At 48.6% G+C, this 24,996-nt stretch overlaps 1 protein-coding gene across 5 annotated transcripts in view; it reads left to right on the top strand.

The window, feature by feature from the left end:
- The window catches only part of AXIN1 (axin 1), a 77,715-nt gene that overhangs the window by 49,490 nt on the left and 3,229 nt on the right, over positions 1-24,996 (top strand). For all 5 annotated transcript variants that reach the window (XM_053991932.1, XM_053991934.1, XM_053991930.1 and 2 more), the window contains exons 4-8: positions 3,426-3,522; positions 10,987-11,124; positions 16,481-17,034; positions 19,258-19,434; positions 20,014-20,259. In XM_053991932.1, coding sequence (XP_053847907.1) covers positions 3,426-3,522; positions 10,987-11,124; positions 16,481-17,034; positions 19,258-19,434; positions 20,014-20,259 — 1,212 coding nt within the window. The remainder of the gene's footprint in view (positions 1-3,425; positions 3,523-10,986; positions 11,125-16,480; positions 17,035-19,257; positions 19,435-20,013; positions 20,260-24,996) is intronic.

Genomic DNA, 24,996 nt, shown 5'->3' with positions numbered 1-24,996 from the left:
GCTGAAACCATTAAATCTCCATGTGATGTTCCAATTCAGATGCAGAAACACATTAGGTCCATATCTATCTTGATTTCTTCAAGAGCTTACATGGTAAAGAGGAGATAATGTCTCCTCTTTAGCCCAGTGTTGTGCTCCAGCAGAACAATACTCCTTCCTCTTCTTATCAGGCGTCCCGGCTTATCTTAGTTGGGAGACAGCTTTGCCTTCCCCCAGGCACTTGGGAAGCCCTTGATGCCTGTGGGCTTGGCCAGAGGGATGCTCCTTCTTCCCCAATTCCAGTCAAACCTGCTCCAGAGTAGGAATGGCCAATCCCCCAAACAAAGGGGTTTAGGACAGTGGTTATTCCTTCAAAAACTCTTGCAGATTAAATGCTATTCCTTGGATGACTGGCCTTTAACCAAAATTCCTGGTGATTTTCCTATCATGCTTCTTTATGTGAGAAAAGTCTCTTGTGACAGAGGTGCTTTGATAGGGTAATTGGTAGAAAATACCAGTTTGGCTGTGCATTTGTCTCCTGTCTTTCCTAAGGCTAGTGATCCAGAATTACCCCAAGTTTTCCTATATTTAAATAAGTTTAGCAGCTTTTAAATTTAAAAGATCCCAAACGATGATTTCTAATGTGTTAGACATAATGGTTGGGTTTGAAGCCTGTCTAGAGGAGCAAAGACATCTCTTGTCAGAAGAGTCCAACATGCAGAGCCACAGCCAAACCACTGCTCACCAGAGGCTCTTGCAGGTGAGTTTGGAGAGGGGAGGAAGCCTCCACATTTCCCCAACAGTAAACTCATTGCATTATCATTAAATAAGCAATAGAAATACTCTTCTTCCCACTCAGCATTTCAGTGCTGAGCTTTCCGGTGCTAAAGAAAATCACGTGATGAAACAAGGAAAAACAGTTTGGGAAAGTTTTATTTTAAAAGTAGATGTGCTGTAAAAAAAAGTTTAATTTTTTTCCTTATATATATATATATATATATATATATATATATTATTTCTCTATCTATTGAAAATATCTCAAAGCAAGCTACCTGACAAAAGGAAAACAAAAGTACGGTATTGGTTTTCCTTGCTTTCCCCCCATCTATTGAATAAGGTTTTGTTGGGATAAAATTAAAGTGCTTATCTTTGAATTTGCTTCCTCTGGTTGAGTTGGCACAGTACATTGAACGAAGGAATGTTCCAAGTTCAGAGGTGGCATTGGGGAATCTAGTTAAAATGACATCAAAGGCAGCACAGCGGGGCTGAACATGTGTTTGAAGCCGGATAGATTAGAGGCCATTATCAGCCTTTCGCTACTGTGCTGGGAACAAAAGTCGCTCTTTCCGCTGGGACTGCTGCTGGGGAGAATTAAAAAAAAAAAAGAGAGAGAGAAAGAAAGAAAAATTGCACTTTCTAACATAATGCCGCGTTCCCTGCGAATGGCCGTGTGGCTTTAGTGTGCGAGTTGTGTTCTGGCACCCGGGTTTTGTGCACTGGTTAAGCTGAAATGTTGACTATTGATGCCAGCAATGGCTAAAATAATCCCCCAGGTTTTTTATTTTTCCCTCTGAAAACTTGCAGTTGTTTTGTTACCGTCCAGTCTAGAAAAGGCCGCGTCACAATGCGGTGAAACTCTTTAACCGTTGTGATTCTCATCATGAAAGAAAATTAAGCCACCTAATGAACACTGTCATGATGCCTGTACAGCAACGTGGGGAAGTTGTCCTGCTCCCAAGCCATGTCACTGCAGGCAAAGCAGAGATGATGCTCCCAGCACACTCTTCCTCCTCCTCCTCCTGCATTACCTGCAGCCACTCACCAGAGCTGTAATTAGCCTGGCTCATTTTCCGTTCCCTCATTTGTCTTTGTGCTAAAAAGCACTTGTTAATCATGGGGTTTGTTTTATTTTATTTTAATGGTGTTGCATTTTGAATGCCTGGGTTGTTGCATGAAATTAGGTTCTTCTGATGTAGGTTGGTGGTGATTCTGCCTTGCACCCACATTTCCAGGGAGCCAGCAGGGCAGCCAGCATGATGGGAATGGGATTGAAAGCTGATGGTGGCCATCCTCACACAGACTGGTGCTTGAAACTCAGGAGGTTTGCAGGCAAAACACCACAGTAAATTGTGTTTTTCTTGCCAAATGGCACCTTGACTTGAAAAATCTGTGGGTGAAACTGTTTGGTTTATGTTCTGGAGAAACAGCTGGGGCGGTGGAGGGGGATAGGTGTTAAGGACATTTGGCCTGTGCAAACATCTCATGTTGTGAGATGTGTCAGAACTGGCTCGTTTTCACAACTCAGAGGGGTGCAGGGTTGGTAGATGTGCCTAGGAATTACATGGTAGCTGGGACAAACCAAATCCCTCCATCCATCCACCTCTGGGGCACTGCATGACGCTCCCAAGCAGTTACCTCTACTGAATCAGGGAAATTTATAAAATGAAAAAGCTCCAAATTGCCAAGCTGCAGGCTGGCATGTGTTTTTGAATTTGTTGATTTTCACCAAATAATACAAGGTCCCCAGGAGATGGGTTTGTGTCCTTTCATAACTGGGCTGCACTCATCTTCTCCTGTCCTTGGGTGTGAGCAGGGTGGTAGCAATGGTAAGAACGAAAATGCATTTCCTTTCTTTGCCTGAAATCACTTTTAGGCCGTGATGCTTTGCCATTTGGGGTGCATAGCAAAGCCTGGTGCCTCTGACCCACTGACCCCTGTGTACCAAGGGTTGTGGCCACCACTGTCTCCTTCCTCTACAGAGACCTCTGTCACCACGTCTTTCAGCACAGGCACAAGGCCAAGCAGAGCTGGTTCACTTGGATGTGACTGCCCATGACATCCCTTTCTAACTTCATCCAGCCTCCTCTGGGGAGGGGCCTGGTTCTTCCCTCCAGCAGCTCCAGTATCAAGCCCATCATTTCAGACTGAGCTAGAGATCACCTTCGGAAGCAGTGGAGCCTATACCTCCTTTGATAAGCCATTCGAGCAGCTGTCACACTCTCTTAAAAATGTATACCTTGTTCCCTGACTGAGCTCCCCTTGGAGTAGATGCTCACTGGGCTCCCACTCCTCCTTCTCCCCCCTCTGTTAGCCTGCCCTGTGGTTTAATGTGTACATTAGACTCTTTATAGAAAGCAACCAACTATAAAAGGTACCAGGATGCAGTCCAAGTCCTTCTCCCTGCCCTCTGCCTTGAGCAGCAGTCGCAGGAGCCCTGCCTCACTCTGCTCCTGGTGGATGCTGTGTAAGTCCTCCTGGCCCCCATGCCAGAGATTTTTGGTTCGGGGACCTGCGTGAGCATCGTTGCTGCATGGGTCCCTCTTACTCTGGGCATGCAAATGTGAAGGGGTTTCCTACCAGCCACTCTGTGTCAGCGAGGCTTGAATGAGCATAACGTGTCAGAGAAAGGCACTAAAGCAGGGTGTGTTGTTGTTTTATTCCTGCAGAGATGGGATCCCACCGTACAGACTCCGAAAGCAGCATCGCAGAGAGATGCAAGAAAGTGCCAAAGCAAATGGACGCGTGCCACTACCTCACATTCCTGTAAGTAGCACTATCTCCTTCCCAGGGGTAAATATGCAAAATATGTGAGATCTCTAGCAGACAGTTGCTCTGCTGGTGCTTAAGTTTAATCCCGCTTAGTGCTGTATTCGCTTTGGGGGTGCTTCAAGATGACATACATTGTGCTAAGAAAAGGCTTGGAGCCTTCTGCCAAACTCACCATTCTGGCTGCCCAAAACACAGAATTTTCTTTAACCATTCAGTCAGTAGCTGATTGTTTCTCCTGGATGAGAATGGAAGCACCGGCTGGCATTTATCTGCAAGCAGTTCCATGCCCTCGGGTGAGCTGGAGGTGTTTGTGGGAGGTGTAGGAGGCTGTTGGACATGGAGGCTGGTGCAGCTCTCAGCCAAGGTCAGCTGGGGAGAAGTGCAACGGTCCCCAGCAATATTTCTGCACTGAGAAGCCAGAGGAGCTGTAACCTGTTCCCAAGGACTCAGCAAAGCTCACCTGGGGACACAAGGCAGGAGAAAAAAAAAAGGTGCAGGAGTAAGTATTTCATTTATCTGACAGTCTCTTTGGTTGCTCCAGGTAAGCAAACAGCCTCTGGAAGATAAGCACAACTGCTAGAGGTCTGCATCACCATCTGCAGCTCCGCTTATTATTGTTTTCTTTTTCTGAGAAGTTACAGGTGACATTTAATATCTGCTAGGGAATAAAGGTGCTTCTTTCCCCTTTGGACAGCTGGACTCCAGCACAAATCAAATAGGGAGAGAAAAAGCCTCCATCTGTTTTTTCCAGAAGTGCCTTCAAACTTGACGCAGCTGTTCCCATCCTGCCTGCTCAAAGCAGCACAATACCAGCAGAAATACACCCTTGTTTTAATCTGATTTAAAAGGAAAAAAACTCACACCAAAACCACCACTCTTTGTTTTGCCTTTTAAATTAGATTATTTTCCTTAGATTTAAGAGGGTCTCCTGTGCTTTGATCACTGGGTTGACAATAAAAGCCCTGGCTGCAGACGCTCATAGCCATCCTAGCTCAGTCACCTCTCTTTTCACACAGTTGCTTTCACAGTGTGGTTGCTGTTGAAAAGGCTGGCTGGGTGCCTTTTTATTTCACTTGATGCCGTTTTTACTGTAAGCATGGCTTTGTTAGAGTTGAAGTTTGAAAGCTTGGCCTTTATTTTTTGTTGTTATTGTTGTTGCTGTTCCCCAACAGTGGGAACTACTGACTGAATATTCTCTGACTTCAAAGCTTGTCAGTGGCTTTACCTTTTGGATAAAAATAATAGTGGCTTTCTGTTGATGGTGTGCACTGGCAATGCCTCGATGAACTGCAGGTTATAAACTCAGAGTATGGAGCATTAAATATGTATAGTGAGCTCTACTTTAACGAACTTCCATCTGCCAAACATTTCTTTTGTTGAACTGAGTAAGTGTCATTCCAGCAGCAGTTCCTTGCAGGCTAATTAGTTTTACTTAGCATTAAATTTTATCGACCCTTTTGGAAACCAGCTTTAAAAACGGGGTAAAAAACAAAGTTTAAATTACCCACCTGCTGCTTATAAATTTTTATATTATCCTACTTACCTACATAGTCTTTTAGAATTACATATTCCTCCTAAACTACACACAGATGCTTCACAAGGATTTTTTGGTGAAACATCCACTGTTCCCATTAGGTTCTGCACTGTAATTTTAAGCCAGGGGGAAAGGCATCTTGACACATATTTATATGGGAGCCGAGGACTGAGAAGTTGAGTTAGTTCTAGTCTTTCTCCAGGGAATAAAAGTTTAGTTCAGACACTCTGGCACCTCCTGCCAGCCAATTACTGACACAGAATTGGCATCAACTTCAGAGAAGCACTGTTCTGCCTTCTCTTATCAATCAGCCAAGAAAGGAGAAGGTAATTAGACAATGTGTTTTGACAACACCAGTGTGAAATGTTACAAAGTTACTCTTTAAAATTCAGCTCTAACTGCACACTCTTTGAATTAAACAGCACAAATTAGCAAGGAGCCATGCAAATGTCTCTTCAAGTGTTGCTTTCCAAAGCCAGTGGTTGGGCTATCCCACAGCCCATGGCTGAATCAGGCTGGGCCTGGGGTTAGCTGCTTCCAAACGTGTGGCAGTGATGAAATCACAACCTTTGAGTGAAGGTCTTTATGGACTCCTATCTGCAGCATAGCCAGAGTCCATGCTGATAGTGCCTGCAGAATGCACAGCAAGTTTTCCTACTGATAATAGGGAACCTCCTACTTCCGAAAGTCATTTCAGAAGTGCTTTACAGACCTTCCCGTTCCCTGACAAATGAGTTATGGGGCTATTATGCAAAATTCTAAAAGGACTTACATTGCTTTTAATAGCAGCACTTGCAGTTAAGTCCAGAAGCTATAAACTGCAGTGATTATATGTTCAGAGGAGGCTGCCCACTGGTCCCAGCAGCCGTGCTGCCTCCAAGTAGTGACAGCGTGTGCTAGCTATGTGGAGCACCCTCTTCAGCAGCAGGACATGTGTGGATGGCCCTGATCTGCATCTTCCACACTTAGCAGCTCACATCTTCCACACTTAGCCAGTCACCAATGCTCTAAGTTTGGAAAAGTTGTGTTCTGTGAAGTGGCGCTCTGCCCAGGAATGCAGTGGGGGAGGATCTCCAGCAAGCAGGGAGACCTCTGGTTTGTGCCTCTGGCAGGAACACATTACACAGAGAGTGAGTGTTGCTTTCATGTGGTTTTCCATCTCTCTCTTGGATTTGAGCAGTCTTGGAGCACCAAGGAAGGAAAGAGCAAGCAAGTTCCCAAAGAAAGGGAGAAAGCCCAGTGCACACAGGGCTGTACCTGGCTCTGGCATTCATCTGTTCCCAGGAGAGGATGGGAGATCCTCCTTTTCCACAGCAAATTTAGAAAAATCCAGCCTCAAGCATTAAGACCTGGTGTATGGTTGGTTTGTTTAACTGCATAAAGAATCCATGTTGATGTTCTTGCTGTAGCTTGGTCATGAGGCAGGAGCTCTCCTGCACTGACACACAGTCAAGGATGCTGCAGGGTGGCTTCCCTGGTGTTCCTGAGTGGAACAGAAGGTTGTGAGTGACCCCTGTGCTGTGCTGTACAAGTGAGGAGTGCACAGGAGGAGCCTGGTCTCGTGCTGCCTGGATAACTGCAGCTAAATGAGCTTTATGCTCCTGTGAGTTGGGAACCTGCTCGGAATTCCCATCGGCTGTTGTATGCCATTTTCCTCAAACGCCTTGCCACAGCAGGACTCCTTGCTAATCCCTGAATGCTGCTAAACTGGATGCTGAAATCCAGCTATCTGTGAGCTCTGCCACTAGTGATTCTGGTATGGAAACACCATTTATCCGTTAAAAATTTATGTCACAGAGGAATGCATTAATCTAAGAAACATGGAGGTTCAGAAGTTCGTTTCTCTTGGCTTCTCTAGCCTGTCATCTTCCTTTCATTTCTAAGGCTGACTTGTGATCTAACAACAGCCCCTCAGGCATCATGGAGGCATCAAACCTCTTGTAGAAGAGGGAGATTTACTAACACAGAATTCTTTGGCCCAGTCACATCTGTCAGAAACAGTTCAGCCCAAACCACAGATCCCTGGAGCTGCTTAGCGAACCTCTACCCAGTGTAATTTTGAAAAACTTCCTGTTTCATCTTAGAGCAGTTGAGGCTGATGCTTCCCAAGGGGAACCTGCAAACTGCAGTGAGATTCTTCCCTTTCAGCCTTCTCACATTTCAGATGCCGGTGTGTTCTGATTTGCAGCTTGGTCCTTTAAATCTCTGTTTCTCAGGGAAGGTGAAATCCATCAAAACCCAAGAGCTGCATCTGTCTCATGGAGCAAAATCCATGGAATTCCCACTCCATCAGTTCCAAGAAAAGAAGGGGAAGATGTGAGAGGAGCTGCCTAGTGGAGCTACTGGAGAGCTTGTGTGTCTCACATGTTCTTAGAGGGCTGCTTCTTCACAAAGCTACCAAAGCTTCAGACACTTCATGTGTCAAGGACAGTGTTCTAGTGATAGCTACCCCAAGAAATCCTTCTTCAGAGCCATCACAAGGAAAGATTGCTCCATCTAGACCAGGTCAAGCAATTTCTAGTTTTCCCAATCTACCTGGCATTCAGCCTCCTGTCTGTTGTCCCCTGCAGCCTCCCAATCTCTACGTGGTTTGGTTCTGGACAGACCTATCTAACTAGTTCCATTAAATAAAAGTAGATAGGTAATTAAATAAAACATTAGACTAAACAGTACTTTGAAATGAAGCCCTTACTTTCTAAATTGTTGATGTAGAATGTCCAGAGACCTCATTCTAGTCCAGACTGAAGGGCTGGATCCTCAAAAACCAGCAAGCTCTTGGACAGTGCTGCACCCTTTACTTGGAACAAAGGCATTTGGAGCCTCTCTGATTTCAGAACAATAAGCAGCTTATTTACAACTCCCTTGGCAAGATGCTGTATGCTCATGGGAAGCTGGGGGCAGGTTCAAAATCCTGAAGCCCTGAAGGATCCTATTCTGGGTGCAGGCTCAGCCTCGCTGGTCTTTGATGGAGCATATTTCCCCTGTCTCCCTTCTGAAGTCAGGCCCATCATTTGATAAGGCTTCAAACACTTTGTTGTCTTAAGTCTTTTGAACCAGGTCAGTGCAATCCATGTTTTCTGTCTAGGGAGTCAGAGAGAGCCCTCAACAGTTATCTGTATTGTTTCAGCACAGAGAATTTGCATTCATTATTCTGCAATACTGTTAGTTTTGGGGAAGTCTGTGTAGCTCATCTTTGAGCTAGGAATAAAGTCAGACCCATGGTGATGTTCAGAGCATCATTCTGCTCACCAGCTCTCTGAGTTACCCTTACAGGTACCCACCAGGACAGCACAGGGTGTGTGCAGCTGGTATCCATGGGGTGAAGTGAGGTTTATTTCAGTTGCACTGATCTTGGATGCTCAGTGACACCCTTGCACAGGGGGCTGCATCTTGCACCCTCATACAGGCTCCTGAGGCCCTCTGCAAGCTGTTGTGCTGAGTGGGAAGCTCCAAGGACAAGGCAGTGGGTTTTGCAGGTGCAACAGTTTTTCAAAGAGAGAAGAAAACAAGTTCCTCCTAAAGATTCTTGGGTTCTGTCATTGTAGTTTCTGTAGTTGACCTTCAGTCACCTCCAGAGTATGAGAGACTGTGGATAAACCTGCTGAGGTATTAGCTGTAAAAGACCCAGAATCACCTTATTTTGAGTTCCTTCAATGCAGCAGTGATTCCAAATATCTTCAGCTCCTCAGCATTGTTGGGCCTGCAGGGAACCACCTCATGGTGACAGGACTTGGACACTCCAGCCCTTGCACCCACTGCTACCACAGGTTCAGGAGAGACTTTGGTTTGGGATGCTGCCCTGCATCAAAGGCTAGGGAAACAAAGGGCAATTCTTTCCCAGTTGTGCTTGTCTGTGGTAGCTGCAGCAGGGAGATCCAAGACTGTAAGTGCTGAGCTCTGAGCTGCCTCTCATGAGACTCATTGAGTGTCTAACGGAGCAGGGCTTGGTGGTGCCATCCATAAACAACCGCAGGGAGAGTTGGCATCTGAGGTGGCAGGAGGGAGGGAACACGTCACCCAGCAGGCTGGGACTTGTCAGGCAAGGGAGAGAATTCCCTCCTTGGGAATTGCTGCCGTGGCCTCACGAGGAAGGGTGGTGGTGGTGGTCACGGGATTGGGGTTTCTGAGGGAAACAGGATCCCTTAGCCAGGAGTGCTTCCCAGGGCTATGCAGGGGAACAGGGAGACATCCTGAGAAGCTCCTCAGGGAGTAACAGAGCAGGAACCAGCTCTGCTACATCTTCCCCTGTACTGGAACACATCTGGAGCCTGTTTCTGCACTACACAAAGGTGAAACATGCTACTTTGGCCCCTCTGCCAATATTTCAAGACTGAACATCGGTGGTGTGGGTTTGGTTTTTTTTGTTTTGTTTGTTTGTTTGTTTGTTTGTTTTCAGTTTAGCTTTTTGTGATACAGGCCTTTGGTTTTCAGGGCTGGAGGTCCTGGTGGCACTAAAGACATCATCCCAGGGTGGTAACATCACCTCCCTCATGTTGTGCCCACTTCAGTGGCTGCAAGGATGAAAGGAATGGTTGGGGGTGTTCCCAGCTCAGATGGGTCACTGGGATTGAGATTTCTGACAGGCTCAGGAAGACCCATCCCTCTTGGCAAACAAAACAAGCAGTGCTTTAACTGGGACCTCTGCAACCCAGCTGGGGTGTCATGAAAAAGTCTTCAGCTCCTTGGTGCCATCAGTGGGTTCTTGCTGCCTCTGGTTTTCTTCCCTGCCTTCCAGCTGGCAGAGACAGAAAAGCCAATGTGATTTGCATACTTTTGTCAGGTTTTGAGGCAAAGCAGCATTTTAGTGTTCTGCTTTGATCTTCTGGCTGGCCTGGGATAAATTCGGGTGGTCTCTCATCCTCCTTTAAAGTTTTCAAGCTCACTGTCTGCTTCTGATGCTGCATTTGTTCTTTTGCTATGAATTATCTCACATCTTCACATTTAATTTTGTCTCTGGTCCTATAGAGTGTATATTTCTCTCATGTTACTATTGAAATATTTGAATGCAGAGTTTTATGCTGTTGAATTTCCAACTATTTTTCCTCCAAATTAAATTTTTATCTCTGGTGCGTCATTTAACTTTTTCTACTATTTAAAAAAAAATTGTACAGAAAGGATAAAAATGAGGGGGAGAATGCAGCAGCTGATAGCTTCATACTTCACTACACAAACTTCTTATCCCGGAACCCAGGAATTTAGGGACAAAGTAACTCAGCATAAGGAATCAAGAATGTCCTTGAACTGCCATAAATATTTATTTATTCACCCAGAGCAGGCAAAAAATGACACCTGTGTGCTTGTAAGAGTGCTGTATTGATAAAGCAAGCAGGGAATCATTGCACAGCTCTGAAAAGCTGAGATGCAATCCTGTAGGATCCTCCAGCAGGAGAGAATGCTTTGTGGGAATTGGGACCTTGGGCTGTGGGCTAGATTTGCAGAGGTTGATTGGCACACACTGATCCTCCTGCAATAAGCTGAGTAAGTGTGCACCAGAGTCCTCCCTTCTGCCAAACTGAAAGCATAACTGCTATAAACAGGAGGTTTGAGAGGTTGAAAGGTCTGTACATTCTTTTGCCTCCCTTTGAGACCATGATATTCCTGTTGACCATGTGTCCACTGGGAGAAAAGCAAGCACTTCCATCCCTGAGTGGAATTTGATGCCAAAACAGCTTTTTGAATTGCAGCTCCAGAAAACCTTTCCCTTAGATGGGGTGGTGTGTGGAGCTGGTGCCAGCTGAGGAATTCGTGGAGGTGGTGGCTCAGCTTCCAAGCCCCCAGGTCCTGAGCTGCACCTGAGTGCCTGCCAGCCTGTCCTCCCCCAGCTCCCACCGGAACGACCGGCATTTCCAGTTATCAAAGGCTCCCAGAGAAACGTGGGATTTTTCACTCGTCCTTTGCTAAGCCGTGCTGTGTTCTCCCTGCAGCGTACCTACCGAATGCCAAAGGATATCCACGTGGAACCAGAGAAGTTTGCTGCAGAGCTGATCAACCGTTTGGAGGAAGTACAGAAGGAACGTGAAGCAGAGGAGAAGTTAGAGGAGCGCCTTAAACGCGTTCGAGCGGTCAGTGATCTTCTTATCTCCTCTGCCAGCCTGGCACTCTGCTTGCCCTGTACCACAGGGAGCTTTCAGCTGCTGTGCAAACAACTGGGGTGGCCAGTTCCCTGCTCCACTGCTGTGGGCATCAGTGGCACAGGGCTCCTGGAGGCTCCTGTAGCCCCTGCAGCTTCCACGGTGCTGTTCCCCCACCCATGCAGGGCTCTGTGAGCTCCAGTGCTCCCTCCCTGTGTAAAATACCCGCTGTGGTACAGCAGTGCCCACTTCTGCCGTCACTCAGGGGCTGTGGATGCTCTCCATCACTTCCTTTGGTATCCTGGCTCTTTTGAGTTTGTGAGCAATCCCTGGGGACTGTGTAAGAGGGGTTCACCTTCCCATAGGAGGTTTTGTGTGATCTCTGTTTCCCCTACAGACAGTAACCATGTTACGCTTGGGGGTGTTTGTGTCTGCTAGCAGGCCATATCTACCACAACCAAAAGGGTTCTGCCCATTGTAGGAATTTTGGAAGTGGTCAAGTGTGGCATTGAAAACCTCTCCTGGGCAGAATAAACACACTGACTCCACTGGGATACCTAACCAGTGGCACTGAGTGCTGTGAGCCCTGCTACTGCTGGGGCCCTAGACCCTGAGGATTTGTTAGATGAACCATGGGAAATGTGCAAGGCCTTTAGCTCCACAGCAAGCTCCAAGAGGGAGAGAGTGAGGTCCTGGTCATCTGGAATTACCTGTGTGAGACCCCTGTTCAGCAGTGTTCACACCACAGCTTTTCTTCTGAGATACTGCATCTCATGGTACCTGCACATCTTGTGGTGGGGATAGAGGAGAGATCCCAGTGGACACCATGGTGTTACTGAGCATCACTAGTTCAGTGTAACCTGCTCTGTAACCTGCAGCCCTCCCTTAAAGCAGAGGTGTGCATTCAGGGAGGTTGAGCTTCTGGGGCTCCAGGAAAGAACATTCAGCCCTGTTGGAGTATTTTAAAATGCTTATCTAGTAAATCTTTGAACAGGAAAAAGCTGTAGTGTTGGCTTTAAACTGCCATCTGCATTTCAAATCCAGAGAACAGAGGAAAACAGAAGGATCTGTAAGGTCCCATCCATCTCCAGGTGTTTACCTGCAAACTCCCTACACCTCTGCATCCAGCCAGGTGCTATTTTGGGATTAGATTCCTGTTCTTCTGGAATTGCACTGTTCTCCTGTCTGGTGACTATTGCTTTCTAGACAAAGGCAGTGCAATCAGCAGCATTTTCTGCTAACACAGTCCTAGAACACACTTCCACTTCCTCCTCCTCCTCCTGCCATGGCTCCATTGCAGCCCCCACCTATACTAAATTACATTATCCCAGCCCTCTGCCTCCTTGGAGAAGCTGCCAGTAGCAATACCATAAAATCAGCAAATACCTATGTGCCAGAGAATATATTTAAGTCTGTTTAAACACATTTTTGTGTGACTTAATCTATTTTTAAACCCAGGACTCCCACTAATGCTATATATTAAACCTCTTTGCTGTCTCCAGAATGTATTTCATTGACTGGCTGGCATCTGGTGTTAGCCATTCAGAAAAACTCAGAGTAAGCAATTGTAGCTTTTTTAGGTCAGCACTCAAGGTGCAGGAGCTGCTGGTATCAGCAAGAGGGAGAACTGGAATCCTGATAGATCACAGGGCTTTTTTCTGTGACCTGAACACCAGGACTGCAGGGTAACCTCTTCCCAGGTCTGCATGGCTCACTGCACAGCAGCACAGGGAAAACCAGGAGCATTAGTCACACTGGGCAGTTACCAGCCTAACAGAGAAGCTGGAAATATTTTGCAAAAGCCAGGGGAAAAGAATTTTTCTCCCCCCTAACGAGCAGCCTGCAGGTTCCCTTTCAAAGCCGCATCATGCAGTAACATTGAGAGGAAGCATCTGATTTGAAGCCAAATGCCTTTTACTGAAAAGACTGTCAGGTTTCTGCTTTACAAAAAAGCAAATGCTGAATTCTGAGAATTCAGAATAGCAAATGCTAATTATTCTGAGAAACGTGGCAGAGAATTAGAGGATGTGCATGTTCCCATGTTAGTTTTTGAGACACTTAAGCCTCATGTCCATGAATGGAATCTGCTGTCACAGAGATCAGTATTGGATCATACAGATCACTCTGAACTGAACAAATGAAAAATAAGCCAGGGGGAAGCAAAGGGGAAAAAAGAAAAAAAAAAAATCTCACCAGTGAGAGTCTCAGTATTTGAATATGAAGCATTGCCTGACTAGAGAGGGAAATCATTTGCATGATGATCGAAGAGGCTCTTGTGCTTAGCAGAGCTGTTTTCCCTTCCCAACCAGCAGCAGCCTGATGGGTGGGACCGAGGGGAGGCAGAGGAGGAGGTTTCCAGCGAGGTATTCCAGCCTGTGGCTCAGCAGTGCAGCTCTCAGCTCCTCGTTCAAAGGGAAGGGCACCCCCAGCCCTGCTGGGCAGTAAAAATAGCTCAGCAGTCAGCAAAGTTGGAGCTGCATCTCCGCCCGCGGCTGCCTGTGGGAGCTGGTGGAGGAGCTCTGTGACAATAGGATGTCAACAAAGCACCATCTAGTGGTGATGGCAGCGGGGCTCCCTGCCCGCCCCGAGTGTCACCTGCCCGCCCGGATCACTGCCCGGCTGTGCCAGCACCACTGCCAGGCTGTGCCAACATCACTGCCCGGCTGTGCCAGGGTCACTGCCCGGCTGTGCCAACATCACTGCCCGGCTGTGCCAGGGTCACTGCCAGGCTGTGCCAGGGTCACTGCCCGGCTGTGCCAGCACCACTGCCCGGCTGTGCCAACATCACTGCCCGGCTGTGCCAGGGTCACTGCCAGGCTGTGCCAACATCACTGCCCGGCTGTGCCAGGGTCACTGCCCGGCTGTGCCAACATCACTGCCTGGCTGTGCCAACATCACTGCCAGGCTGTGCCAACATCACTGCCCGGCTGTGCCAACATCATTACCAGGCTGTGCCAGCACCACTGCCATGCTGTGCCAGCATTACTGCCAGGGTGTGCCAACATCATTGCCTGGGTGTGCCAACATCACTGCCAGGCTGTGCCAGCACCACTACCAGGCTGTGCCAACATCACTGCCAGGCTGTGCCAGCAACACTGCCAGGGTGTTCCAACATCACTGCCAGGCTGTGCCCAGCTCCCTGCCAAGCTTTGCTCATTGCCAGGTCTTGCACAGCTCACTGTCAAGCTGTCAGGATCTCCACCAGGCTCATTTATAGACCTTGCCCAGATCTCCATCAAGCTTTGCCCAACTCATTGCCAGGCCTTGCCCAGCTCACCACAGCGAGGTCCCAAAACACAGCTCCAGAGCCCACACCACGTATTTTGTTTATTTCACTGCAGTGTGAGCACAGTGAAAAAATTCAGCAGAATTAGTTCCTACAACCTCGACTCAAACCATTGCCCTGCTCGAGGAAAGATAGCAGATTGGGATAAGCACCCCAATTCCTTCATTCACTGCTGTTGTGTCACTGTTGGCTTGTTCCTACTTGATGTGAGGTTGAGGCCAGTGTTGGGGGTAGTAAGGCAGGTTCCCATATACCCACCCCAGGAGCTCCTGCCTGTGGTCCTGCTTGGGGTCCAGATCTGCTCAGTGACGCAGATAAGCTGAGCTAACATGAACTGAGAGAGCATTTTCTCCCCTTAGCCCATCCTGATCTCAGTCTTGAAGCAGAAGTCCACATTACCTGCAAAATGGAGTTCTAGGCAGCCAGAGGATTTCCCAAATCCCAGGCACCCATTTGGGTGGACCAGCCTAGGTTCTCACTCTCATGCGACCCTGATCAGTTGTGACAGCGCTGCCAGAGTTCTGGGCTGAGCAGAAAGGACATGTTGCCATTCCTCAGGGATCTGTGCCAGGGTCAGGTCCTGCTGTGCACATCAGATGATGTTTAAACCTGGGAGGTACCAGCTCCTAAAGCCTCCCAAGTGCTGAGGGTATCACAAACTGCTAATAAATGCTCTCCTCAGTGGCAGGGATGTAGTCAGCACATCCCTCACCATGCCTTGTCCCTGAGCTTGGTGCCCAGGGCTGGTGGCTGGTGAGCTGTGTCCCCTCCAGACACCAGCATCATGTCACATCCCCAGGCTTACAGCGCCCGCGCCTTTGGCACTTTGAAAGCCTGGCATTGTCCCTGCTTCAGGCCTGAACCCCCAGGTGTGACACTGGGAGGAAGTCTGTTATTTGCTTTCTTGCTGTGTGGTTGGCAGCTGAGACTTTGAAGCTGGTTAGCAAGTGGTGGATGATGGCATCTGACAGGCAAAGCTGATGGGAGTCAGTGTTCTCCAGTAGATGCATTTATCTGGCAGGGCAGAGATACCCTGTGCTGCAACTGATTTCTTTACTGTGCCAAAGGAGGAAAAGAGAAGGATTACAGGACTCACTGGAATCCTGCTTATGTAATTAAAACAAATAGGAATCCTGACTTCCAATAAAGAAACTTCATAAATACCTGAGTTTATGTTGGAGTGTAAAGTAGTTCGTCAGCATCAAAACTGTGGCTGTCAGCATGGAGGAGTTTAATTCTTCCTGGCAAGGACTTAAGAGTCGTTAATAGCGTGTCCTAGACCAGCGTGAACAGCAAGAACAAGCAGTTAGTTCCAACCCATTTCTTTATCTGCACGAAGTGTTTCACTCCAGCCTTAGCATGCCCGGGAGAAATCAATGTTTGATTTCCAAAACCATTCATGCAGCTGTCGACCTTCACTTGCTCCCTCCTGTTACAAGCCTTCTCTTGGCTTTGCCTTGTGAAACAGTCATTTGGGTGAGAAAACCCCCTGGTCTCATCTGACTCAGAACTGATTTGCTGCATATCCTGTAGCTCTGGGCTTTATCTGATGGGCTTTGAAGCAGTGCCTTACCAAAGGCACGTAGGAAGCTGAAGGTACACTGTGGTAAGTTATGTTTCTGCTGCTGGTTGTTGTAGAACCACCTTCAAGGGACTTAGAGTAAGGCTGTGCCTGCTCCAGTTGAGTCGTTAGGCTTGTCAGCTGTGTTTGTAAACCTGGTTGTGATGTGTGGGCTGCCTGGCAGAGCTCCTTGCGGGGTGTGTGGAGAACATTGCTAATGGTGGCTCAAGAAGCAGATACAGAGAGACCTGAGCTGCTCTGCTCAGTGTTACCCAGACTGCACAGGCTTGGCTTGAGCATTAGGAATTTCCTGTCAGTCTGGGACAGGTCTGCAGAGGGATGGTGGATCTCCATCATCTTAAAGGTTTTCAAGATCTGACTGGACTAAACCAGGCCTGGCCTAAGGGTTAGCAGCAGTCCTGCTGCAAGCAGAAGGTGGGACTAGGGACCCCTTCCACCACTCTTCTGTCATTCTCTGATTGTCCCTGTGTTTCTTGCAGGAAGAAGAAGGTGAGGATGCAGATATCTCTTCTGGTCCCTCAGTCATTAGCCACAAGATGCCTTCTGCCCAAGCCTTCCATCACTTTGCTCCTCGTTACGCTGAGATGGGCTGTGCTGGGATGCAGATGAGAGATGCCCATGAAGAAAACCCCGAAAGCATCCTGGATGAACACGTGCAGCGTGTGATGAAAACTCCAGGCTGCCAATCTCCAGGACCTGGCCGTCACTCTCCTAAGCCACGGTCCCCAGAAAGTGGCCACTTAGGAAAGCTGTCAGGGACACTAGGAACAATTCCTCCAGGGCATGGCAAGCACACAACAAAATCAGGAATGAAACTGGATGCAGCTAACTTATACCACCATAAACATGTCTACCACCACATCCATCACCACAGCATGATGAAACCAAAAGAGCAGATCGAGGCTGAGGCCACGCAGCGAGTGCAGAACAGCTTTGCTTGGAATGTAGATTCACATAACTATGCAACAAAGTCCCGAAACTACAGTGAAAACTTGGGCTTGGCCCCTGTCCCCATGGACTCTTTAGGCTACAGGTGAGTCTAGGAACACCCAGATTCCCAAAGCCATGACTTCTGTAGGGAGCTCTTCCATAAACAGGCTGTAGCATGTCAGGGAAGTAGCAGTTGAGCCTTTTCCTGTGTGAGCTTATGCTGGGATGTTGTTTGAGGGCTCTTCCCCTTCAGAAATGGATATGCCCTGATAACCTTTATAGAGTCCTTTTTATCTCTGTGATCTAGTACTGAAAGACATCCTCTAACCAGAATTTTTATTGGCCTTGGTTATAAAATTGATTTTTTACTCCTTAAAGCAGTGGAGATGCTTAGAAATTGCAGGTGCTGGTCTGCTTCTCCATGTACCAGGAGTTGGATGGTGGGGCTGTGTCTCGAGGTCTGGGTAATAGAAACAGGTTTCTTAAGGTGTTTATGAGAGGACAAATGCCCCCACTTTATTTGTTGCAAGGCTGAACCCATTCACCAGACGGGCTCCTTTCTCTTCCCTAACAGAGCAATGGACACTGCAGTGCTGCCCTTGCAGCCAGTCCCAAGGGGATGTTCTCCAGGGTAGGGCACCCTCTGCCCAGAAAAGCCATTTGGCAGCATTGCAGGTTGTTGTCTGTCTTTCCTTGGCCATTTGAATTCCTCCATCCCTTCCATGCTGCAAGGAGAGGGGGGAGCTCCTGGTCCTGCAAGGTGGGAGTGCAGCTCAGGGCTGACCATGGTGAGGGATGGGGATGGAGCAGCCACAGGGGAAAGCTGTGCTCACCCTGAGTGTGTCTGGCTCCCCACGGCTGAGGCTTTGGCATGTTTCTTTGCAGTGTACCAGGGGTGGGACAGTTAGTGAAGGCAGGTTGGCTGGGTCTGCAGCAGTCAGGATCAGCTTTCTAGGGTGGCAGGGGAGAGGCAGAGTGCAAAGGCAGCCAAAGCAAACTGCTCTTCAGGAGGGAGAGGCACTTAAATCCACCATGTTTGTATGGGGAAAGGGTTATTGCTTCAACAGAGATGAGCATGGCCATGCTGGGCCAACCCAAAGCCCCATCTAGACACAAGATTTCCTTCTAACAGCAGCTACAGCATCTATTTAATGAGATTTTTAAAGGACATACTCGGACCTGTCCTTCCTCTGGCACAAACTCCCACTTCCTGGCAGTCCCTGAATTAGAAGCTTCACAAGGCAAGGATTTACATCCAAATGGTTTTGTTTGGTAGCCAGCAGTCTCTTGTGATGGCTTCTCTGACTCTTAGTTGAACCCAGCTGGTGTGCTGTTCCCCAGCCCCCCATGACTGTGTCTGTGGGTCAGTGACAACCTGCAGAAAACAGCATTAGTTTGCATGCACTGAACCTGATGCTGCCAAGTTGCATCATCCCATGTTGGGAGAAGCAGAGACGTTGTCAGCTTGCCCTGCCTTTGTAGATCTGCAGCAATTCCTCCCCAGGCTTTTACCAAAAAGTAAACCAGCAAAGCTATTTGAGGGACTGCTGCTCCTCTGTGGTGTTCAGGTTGTTTTTCCTGTGTGTTGGTGAACATGCAGGAGCGAGGTCCTGTGCAGTAAAGCGAGTGGATGATTAGGACAGTGGAAGTCTCATGGAGTGACAGGCCAGCACAGGGGAATTCTGCGTGGCCTCCTGAGCATGGGGCTGCTTGGCTGGGCACGTGGCTGTGTGTGCCACGGCGTTCCTGCAGGAGCCTTTGCTGCAGCCACAGGTGTAGCCAGAGTGTTGGCTACTGCCTGGCATCCCTCTGGCTATGGTGGTTGAGGTGGCTGGGCTTCCCCCTGGGAGGCAGTCCACCCTGCTAGGATGTGATCTTCCACCATGAGGTGAAGCCTCATTCAGTTGAGGGTGAGAAGCAAACTCTGGGCATAGCAAGTCAGGGTTTGGGGTATCAGTGAATCTGAGGGTGATAGGAAGGACCCGGGTTTCAAGCAGTGGTCAGGCATGGAGAGACAGACAATGAATAACCTCCTGCTCTGAGCAAAGAGCTGGGGATTTAACACAGCCCTTCTGATGGCAGGAGATCTTGCCATAGCTCATTTGGCCAGAGGAGAACTTCCCTCTCCCCACAGGTTGTTGGGCAGAGAAGCTGCTGTGCCCAGGTCTAAGTAGTCTTACTCTTAGCCTGAACTGTGGCATGGGTGGTTTGAGCTTTGGTCGAGCAGGGAGCTGTGGAAAATGTCTGGAGATAGATGTGTCCATCCTCTGCCCCTCTGGTGGTTGGCATAAGCAAAGCACTAATGTCTCAAGCTTTGTTCTTGCAGTGGGAAAGCAAGTCTGCTCTCAAAAAGGAATGTTAAGAAGACCGATTCAGGGAAAAGTGATGGTGCCAACTATGAGATGCCAGGATCTCCTGAAGATGTGGAGAAAAACCAGAAGATCCTTCAGTGGATCATAGAGGGAGAGAAGGAGATCAGCAGGCATAAGAAAACAAACCATGGGTAAGGGCTGGCAGAGCAAGGGATAACCACACTGTTGTATTGCATCCCCTGCACAAGGGAGATGTGTCAGCAGGCTGCCTTCCTCCCAGACATCTTGGGAAGGCAAGAATCCACCACAGAAGGGTTTAGACCCTTAGGAGACTGAGGATTACTTGGGGGCTGTGAGGGCTGTTGTTTCTAAAGGATAACTCGTGGCCATGGCAGGAGGTTGCAGCCCCAGGGGAATCTTAGAAATTGCTGCTGTGGTTCCAAGGTGGATACATGGAGGGCATCCTGTGGGAGAATGCCATAAAAGATCGAGCTGCCTTTTCCTGAGTTCATTTTTATGTGTGGGATTGATGGGAGCCCTCACATTTATCTGTGGGATTTGTTTCAGGGTTGGGCTGCTCACCCTGATGTCTCAGGACTTGCTCAAAATCTTCTTTAGATTTTGGTTGCACCCCTCTTCTCCCTTGAAAGCCGTGCTGTGAGGAACTTCCCAGTGGTGCCTGTGTCCAGCAGCAGGTCCCTCTGGGAATGATTGTGTGCCTGTGCAGAGCATCTCAGTGCTCCGTGTAAAACCTCTGTGTTTGTGTGTAGCTCTTCAGGTGCTAAGAAGCAGCTGCCCCACGACGTGGTGCGGTCCCTCTCCATCGAGCGACCTGTGACGGTGCACCCGTGGGTCAGCGCCCAGCTCCGGAACGTCGTCCAGCCTTCTCACCCCTTCATTCAAGATCCTACCATGCCACCCAACCCAGCCCCCAACCCTCTCACCCAGCTGGAGGAAGCTCGCAGGAGGTTGGAAGAGGAGGAAAAAAGGGCTGGAAAACTCCCCCTTAAACAAAGGTATGATGATAAGATCTGATTCTGTGTGGGAGGGCTGGGAGAGACTGCTCTGAGGGATGTCCATGTCCTCTGCTCTGGTCTCCAGCATGCAGAGAGGTCAGAGAAATCTGCCTCAGTCTTTCTGACATGATGGTGCAAATGCCAAAAGCCACCTTGGGGCCATGGGCTTGTGATCTGTGCATGGAGAGGCTGGAAGTGCTCCTGGCAGGATGGGAAGGAGCTGGGCAGAGGGAGCATGGCTGGAAGAGCTCTCTCCCCTGGTGCTCGCTGGCTCTGCACTCATTCACAGTCACACAGTGACTTCAGAGCTCGGTGCAAGAGCAGAATTCATCAGGATGCAGCAGAATTAAGTGCAGAAGACAAATCTGTCTTTGCTCTTTATCTCCATCTTGCACAAGCTTCCAGCAAAGGCTGTTGGTGGCCTCTGGATGAGAGCTCTGTGCTGGAGCCCTCCTGCAACAGCTCTCACTCTGCATGACCATATCCAAGTCACTGCATCTTTCTGTGACTCAGCTTAATGGCTGTTGCAGAGCTCATTTTCCTGCTCTGTTATCTTTCAGGGGACATCATTTGCAAGGCACATGGAGCTCTCTGGTGAAAAGCATTTTGGAAGTGCTAGATAATTACTGTTAACAGCTAAAAGCACTTTGTCCATTAAAAACCTTTCACAGCTCTCCAGCTGTCCTCAGAAAACTTGACACTTTGCGGTCTGACTTGTAGAAACATAAATGTAATTTAAAAAAGAAGCTCTTAATTGACAGGCTCCAGTTATTTTCACTTGCAGTGGCCACGTAGCAGATTTCTGTGTATTCATGTCAGAGCATTGATTGAAAGCCAGGTAATTAGAGGGCTTTCCCAAGCCAGGTTAAGCCAAGTTTATGTGATCTACCTTTGGCGTGTGTAATTGGATAGGGTTTATTAGTAGAGTCATTTATAGTTGTACTAAATTCATGCACCTTCCCAAGAAATGCCTGTACACACTTGGAAAACAGCAGCCCGGGCCATGCAATTAATATTCTGACACTAATTTGGCCTGTATTATAAGAGTGGCTTACAGGGGAAGCCCATGGTGTGTGGTAAATGCCAGGCATGCCAGCAGCAGGATGGGCTGAGCAGTCCCAGTGCTGGGCTGCTCTGCTTCCACTGCCTCTCCATGAGGGCTGGCTCTTCTCCCAGTGATGCAGTGATCCCCCAGCCCTGTCCCATGCCTGGAAAACCAGAGTGACATTCACCAGTGGGGAACTCCTTATGAAAAGTAGATGTGTCTGTGTCCAGGCAAAAATGTATGTAGTACATTTTTGCCTGCAGTACATTTTGTAGCAGGCAAAAATGGATGCAGTGGTCCCCAGGGAGCCAAAGATTCCTGGATGTTGAAATCTCTCTGCTGGATTTTGGTAGGATTGGCTGCTACAACTGAAGCACACATGAGCTGGCAGTTTTTAGAAAGCTCCTGTTCTGGTTAGCCCAGGAGCCTGCCTGGAAATAGATCCCACAGCTCAGTGAGAACAAAGTTGAAACAGAGAGAAGCTCCCATGAAAACACCATTTATTTCAGTCAGGAGCTTTGAAGAGCTCTGGGAAATTGGAGCCAGTGTCCCAGGTTTGTCAATAGCCTTGGGGAAGCACAGAGAGGTGGAGGTGAGCCCAGAGGTGTCCTTGAGGCTCCAGTTGAGCTGGCTGTGGGTGGAGAGCACACTCTGCCAGCTTCCTACAGCCAGACTGGCCTTGCCAGCACGGTTATCCAGCTCTGCAGCCACTCCCCGCTGGCACAGCCCTCCCAGCAGTGGCATTCCCCACCAAACTGCCCACTGCCAACAGCCCTGTTCCCACTGCAGCACTGCCCCATTTAAATCCACGGGGCACCTGCAGTGACCGTGCTGGAATTGTAAATATTCCTCCAGAAAAAGCATTTCTCTCCCTTTCTCACAGCATTTGGAATGACCCTGATCTCTGAGATAGCAACCTGGCTGCTTGTGGCAAGCAATTCAGGATTGACCATCCAGTGCTAATGACCTGCAGATCCAGCAGCACACCAGTGCCCAGCACGGCTGTCCCAGTGACCATCAGGTTTTTCCATGGACAGACAGGTTTTGAGCCATTTCCTGTAGCTCAGTCTCACATTTCACACCTGGACTGAAGTAATTAATACCAGCTCCTCAGAGAAAGGATTTTTTGCAAGCAGGGAGAACATTTAGCATGAGATCACTTTGGAATCAATTGTGTTGGCCCAAGATTGGAAGAGGGGCAGAGCCTGTGGCTGGGACACCCTCTGAGGTAACATCTGCTGGGTGCATTTTGGGCTTTCCAAAGCTCTCCAGCCCCAGGGTTGAGTTGGAGCAAGCTGGAGACCTTTGCATCACCGCAAGGTTGGATTGGTGCTGCATCCCTGTCCCAGCACTGGTGGGATGCACAGCTGTGGGTCAGGACTGGGGTGCAGATGCAGTGAGGGGGATGAGTGCTGTTGTTTCCCTGCTGGATGGTATTTTGTGCTTGTGACAAACACAGCAATGGGAGGTGACCTCAGAAGGGGCAGGGCGTGGTACCTGGCAGTATTTCTGGGTCACACTGACACCCAGGAGATGGGTGCAGGTGGCAGATTTAATGAGGCAGGGCTCAGAGTCGGTCTGATGGTCTTTATGTGCAAGCCAAAGTCTCAGGAGATCTCTTGGCAATGACGAAAGTGGAGACAGTTGTGTTGTTTCATTCTCCTTAGGGTAGCTCTTGGAAAATTACATTGTCAGTGATTCCATATTCATCAGCTCTGCTTCAGCCTGCTAAAGGTCTGTGGCTGCAGTTTGGGGTGTGTGTGAGTTCTGCTGATAGAACTAAAGCAACAGGAAAATCTTCTCTTGGTACATTGGTGATAAAAGGGAGACTGAGGAAAATGTGGGCCCTGTCTGGGAGGAAATGGGAGAACTGGTTACCTGGGGCATGCACAAGGCTGAGGTACTCAATGGCTTTTCTGCTTTGGTCTTCACCAGTGAGTGCTCCAACCACAGCACCCAAGTCACAGGCAAAGGCAGGGACTGGGAGAAAAAAGAACCACCCACAGCAGGAGAAGATGAGGTTTGAGACCATGTAAAGAACCTGAAGGTGCACAAGTCCATGGGGCCTGATGAAATCCATCCACAGGGCCTGAGAGCACTGGTGGATGAAGTGTCTGAGCCACTATCCATCATATTTGAGAAGTCTTGACAGTCTGGACAAGTGCCCACTGAGTGGAAAAGGGAAAGCATAGCGCCCATTTTCAAAAAGGGAAAAAAGGCTTAGGGAACTAAAGGCTGGTCAGTCTCCCCTCTTTGTCTGTCAAGATCATTTTTAGGTACTGCTTCAGGTATCATTTTCAGGGCACATGTCACTGGAGTCAGGCTGAGTACGTTCAGGAATGGCCTTTGAGATGTGCACAGCAGGAGGAAGGACACTCCCAGCCACTGGCACAGTTCCCCTCTTGCTTCTGCCACAGCAGAGCTCAGGGATGTCCTGTCCTCTCCATCTCCCAGGCAAAGGAAAACAGCAGCCCTGAGGAAGCAGCTCTGCTCCTGTGCCAGGCTCGTCTCCATGTCCCCAGGTCCCCAGGCACACAGCAGCCCTCTCTTAGTCATGACTTGTCTCTAGCAGGATTAAGAAAAGCTTAGGGATGCTGAGGTTTTCCAAACCCCTTCAATTAACTTCTGGCTCACAGGATTCACAGAATTTGCCTGAATTTATGACCCATTTTTCCTTTAAATGCCTTATATTTTTTTTTCCAAGGATGACTCAATTCCTTAATATTTTTCTAGCTAAAGGGCATCCTGTATTTTGATACAGGGATGGGAGAGGCTCCGAGAGCTCTGCTGGCACCAGGAGCAGACCCTTGCTTCTCAGAATGCTGCATCTTCTCCAAAGGTCTCACAGGCAGAGCAGGCACCCAGAAGATTGTTCAGCTGAACTTTAGACCTCTCATGCCTGTAGGAAGAGGTGGAAAGGCTGTGTCTGGTGTTGGTTTGCAGTGCCAATGTTTATGTGGGCACACCATGAAAAGGTGCTCTGCCCGCCAGCCACTGTTTAAAGGTTAAGGTCAGAGTCATTTCCAAAACTGCGATTACCTCATGTGCTTGGCAGATTCTATGGTTTTTACAGCAACTTTCCAGTCATGTAAATACAAAATCATCTTTTTTTATCCAGTGTGCTTTTAAAATGATTTTTTTTTTAAAGCTGCCAAATGTGTTTTATGTGACTTTGAAAGGGAAGGCTGCCTCTGGCTCAGACCACGCATGCCAAGGTACCAATTTGTGTAGGCTGCTCCAATGTTTGTGCAGCGTTTTCGGCACCCCAGATGAAAGGCTCTGCAGAAGGGCAAAGTACCCTGAGCTGAATGATTGTTGCTTTTGTCTGTCTCTGAAAATGGGGTGAGGGCTGGGCTGACAGTTTCAGTCTACTGATGGCACCACATAGCTGAACCCGGTGTGTGGGCTGGAAGCAAAGACCAGACCAACATTTTGAGAGCTGGGAAAACATAGGAGGTATAAAGTCACTGAGGTTTTGGGGATGGCAGCTGCCTTGGCACCCTGCATGGACAGGGCAGGCAGCAGAGTCTCCAGAACATGCCATGCTGGGAGTTCCATCCCCTCAGACCTCCACGTACTCTGGGAGAGGTGCCCAGGAGAGCTGTAGGGTGCAGGAACATCCTGCCTGCAGGTGTGGGCCACTGGAAAGTCTTGCTGGGCTGTTCTGGCCATGGTGACAATGATCCCAAGCA

This window comes from Vidua macroura, chromosome 16 (genome assembly GCF_024509145.1).
Source record: "Vidua macroura isolate BioBank_ID:100142 chromosome 16, ASM2450914v1, whole genome shotgun sequence".
Classification (NCBI taxonomy): Eukaryota; Metazoa; Chordata; class Aves; order Passeriformes; family Viduidae; genus Vidua; species Vidua macroura.
The sequence above is the reverse complement of the archived record's forward strand: the minus strand, read 5'-3'. Positions and strand labels throughout refer to the sequence as shown.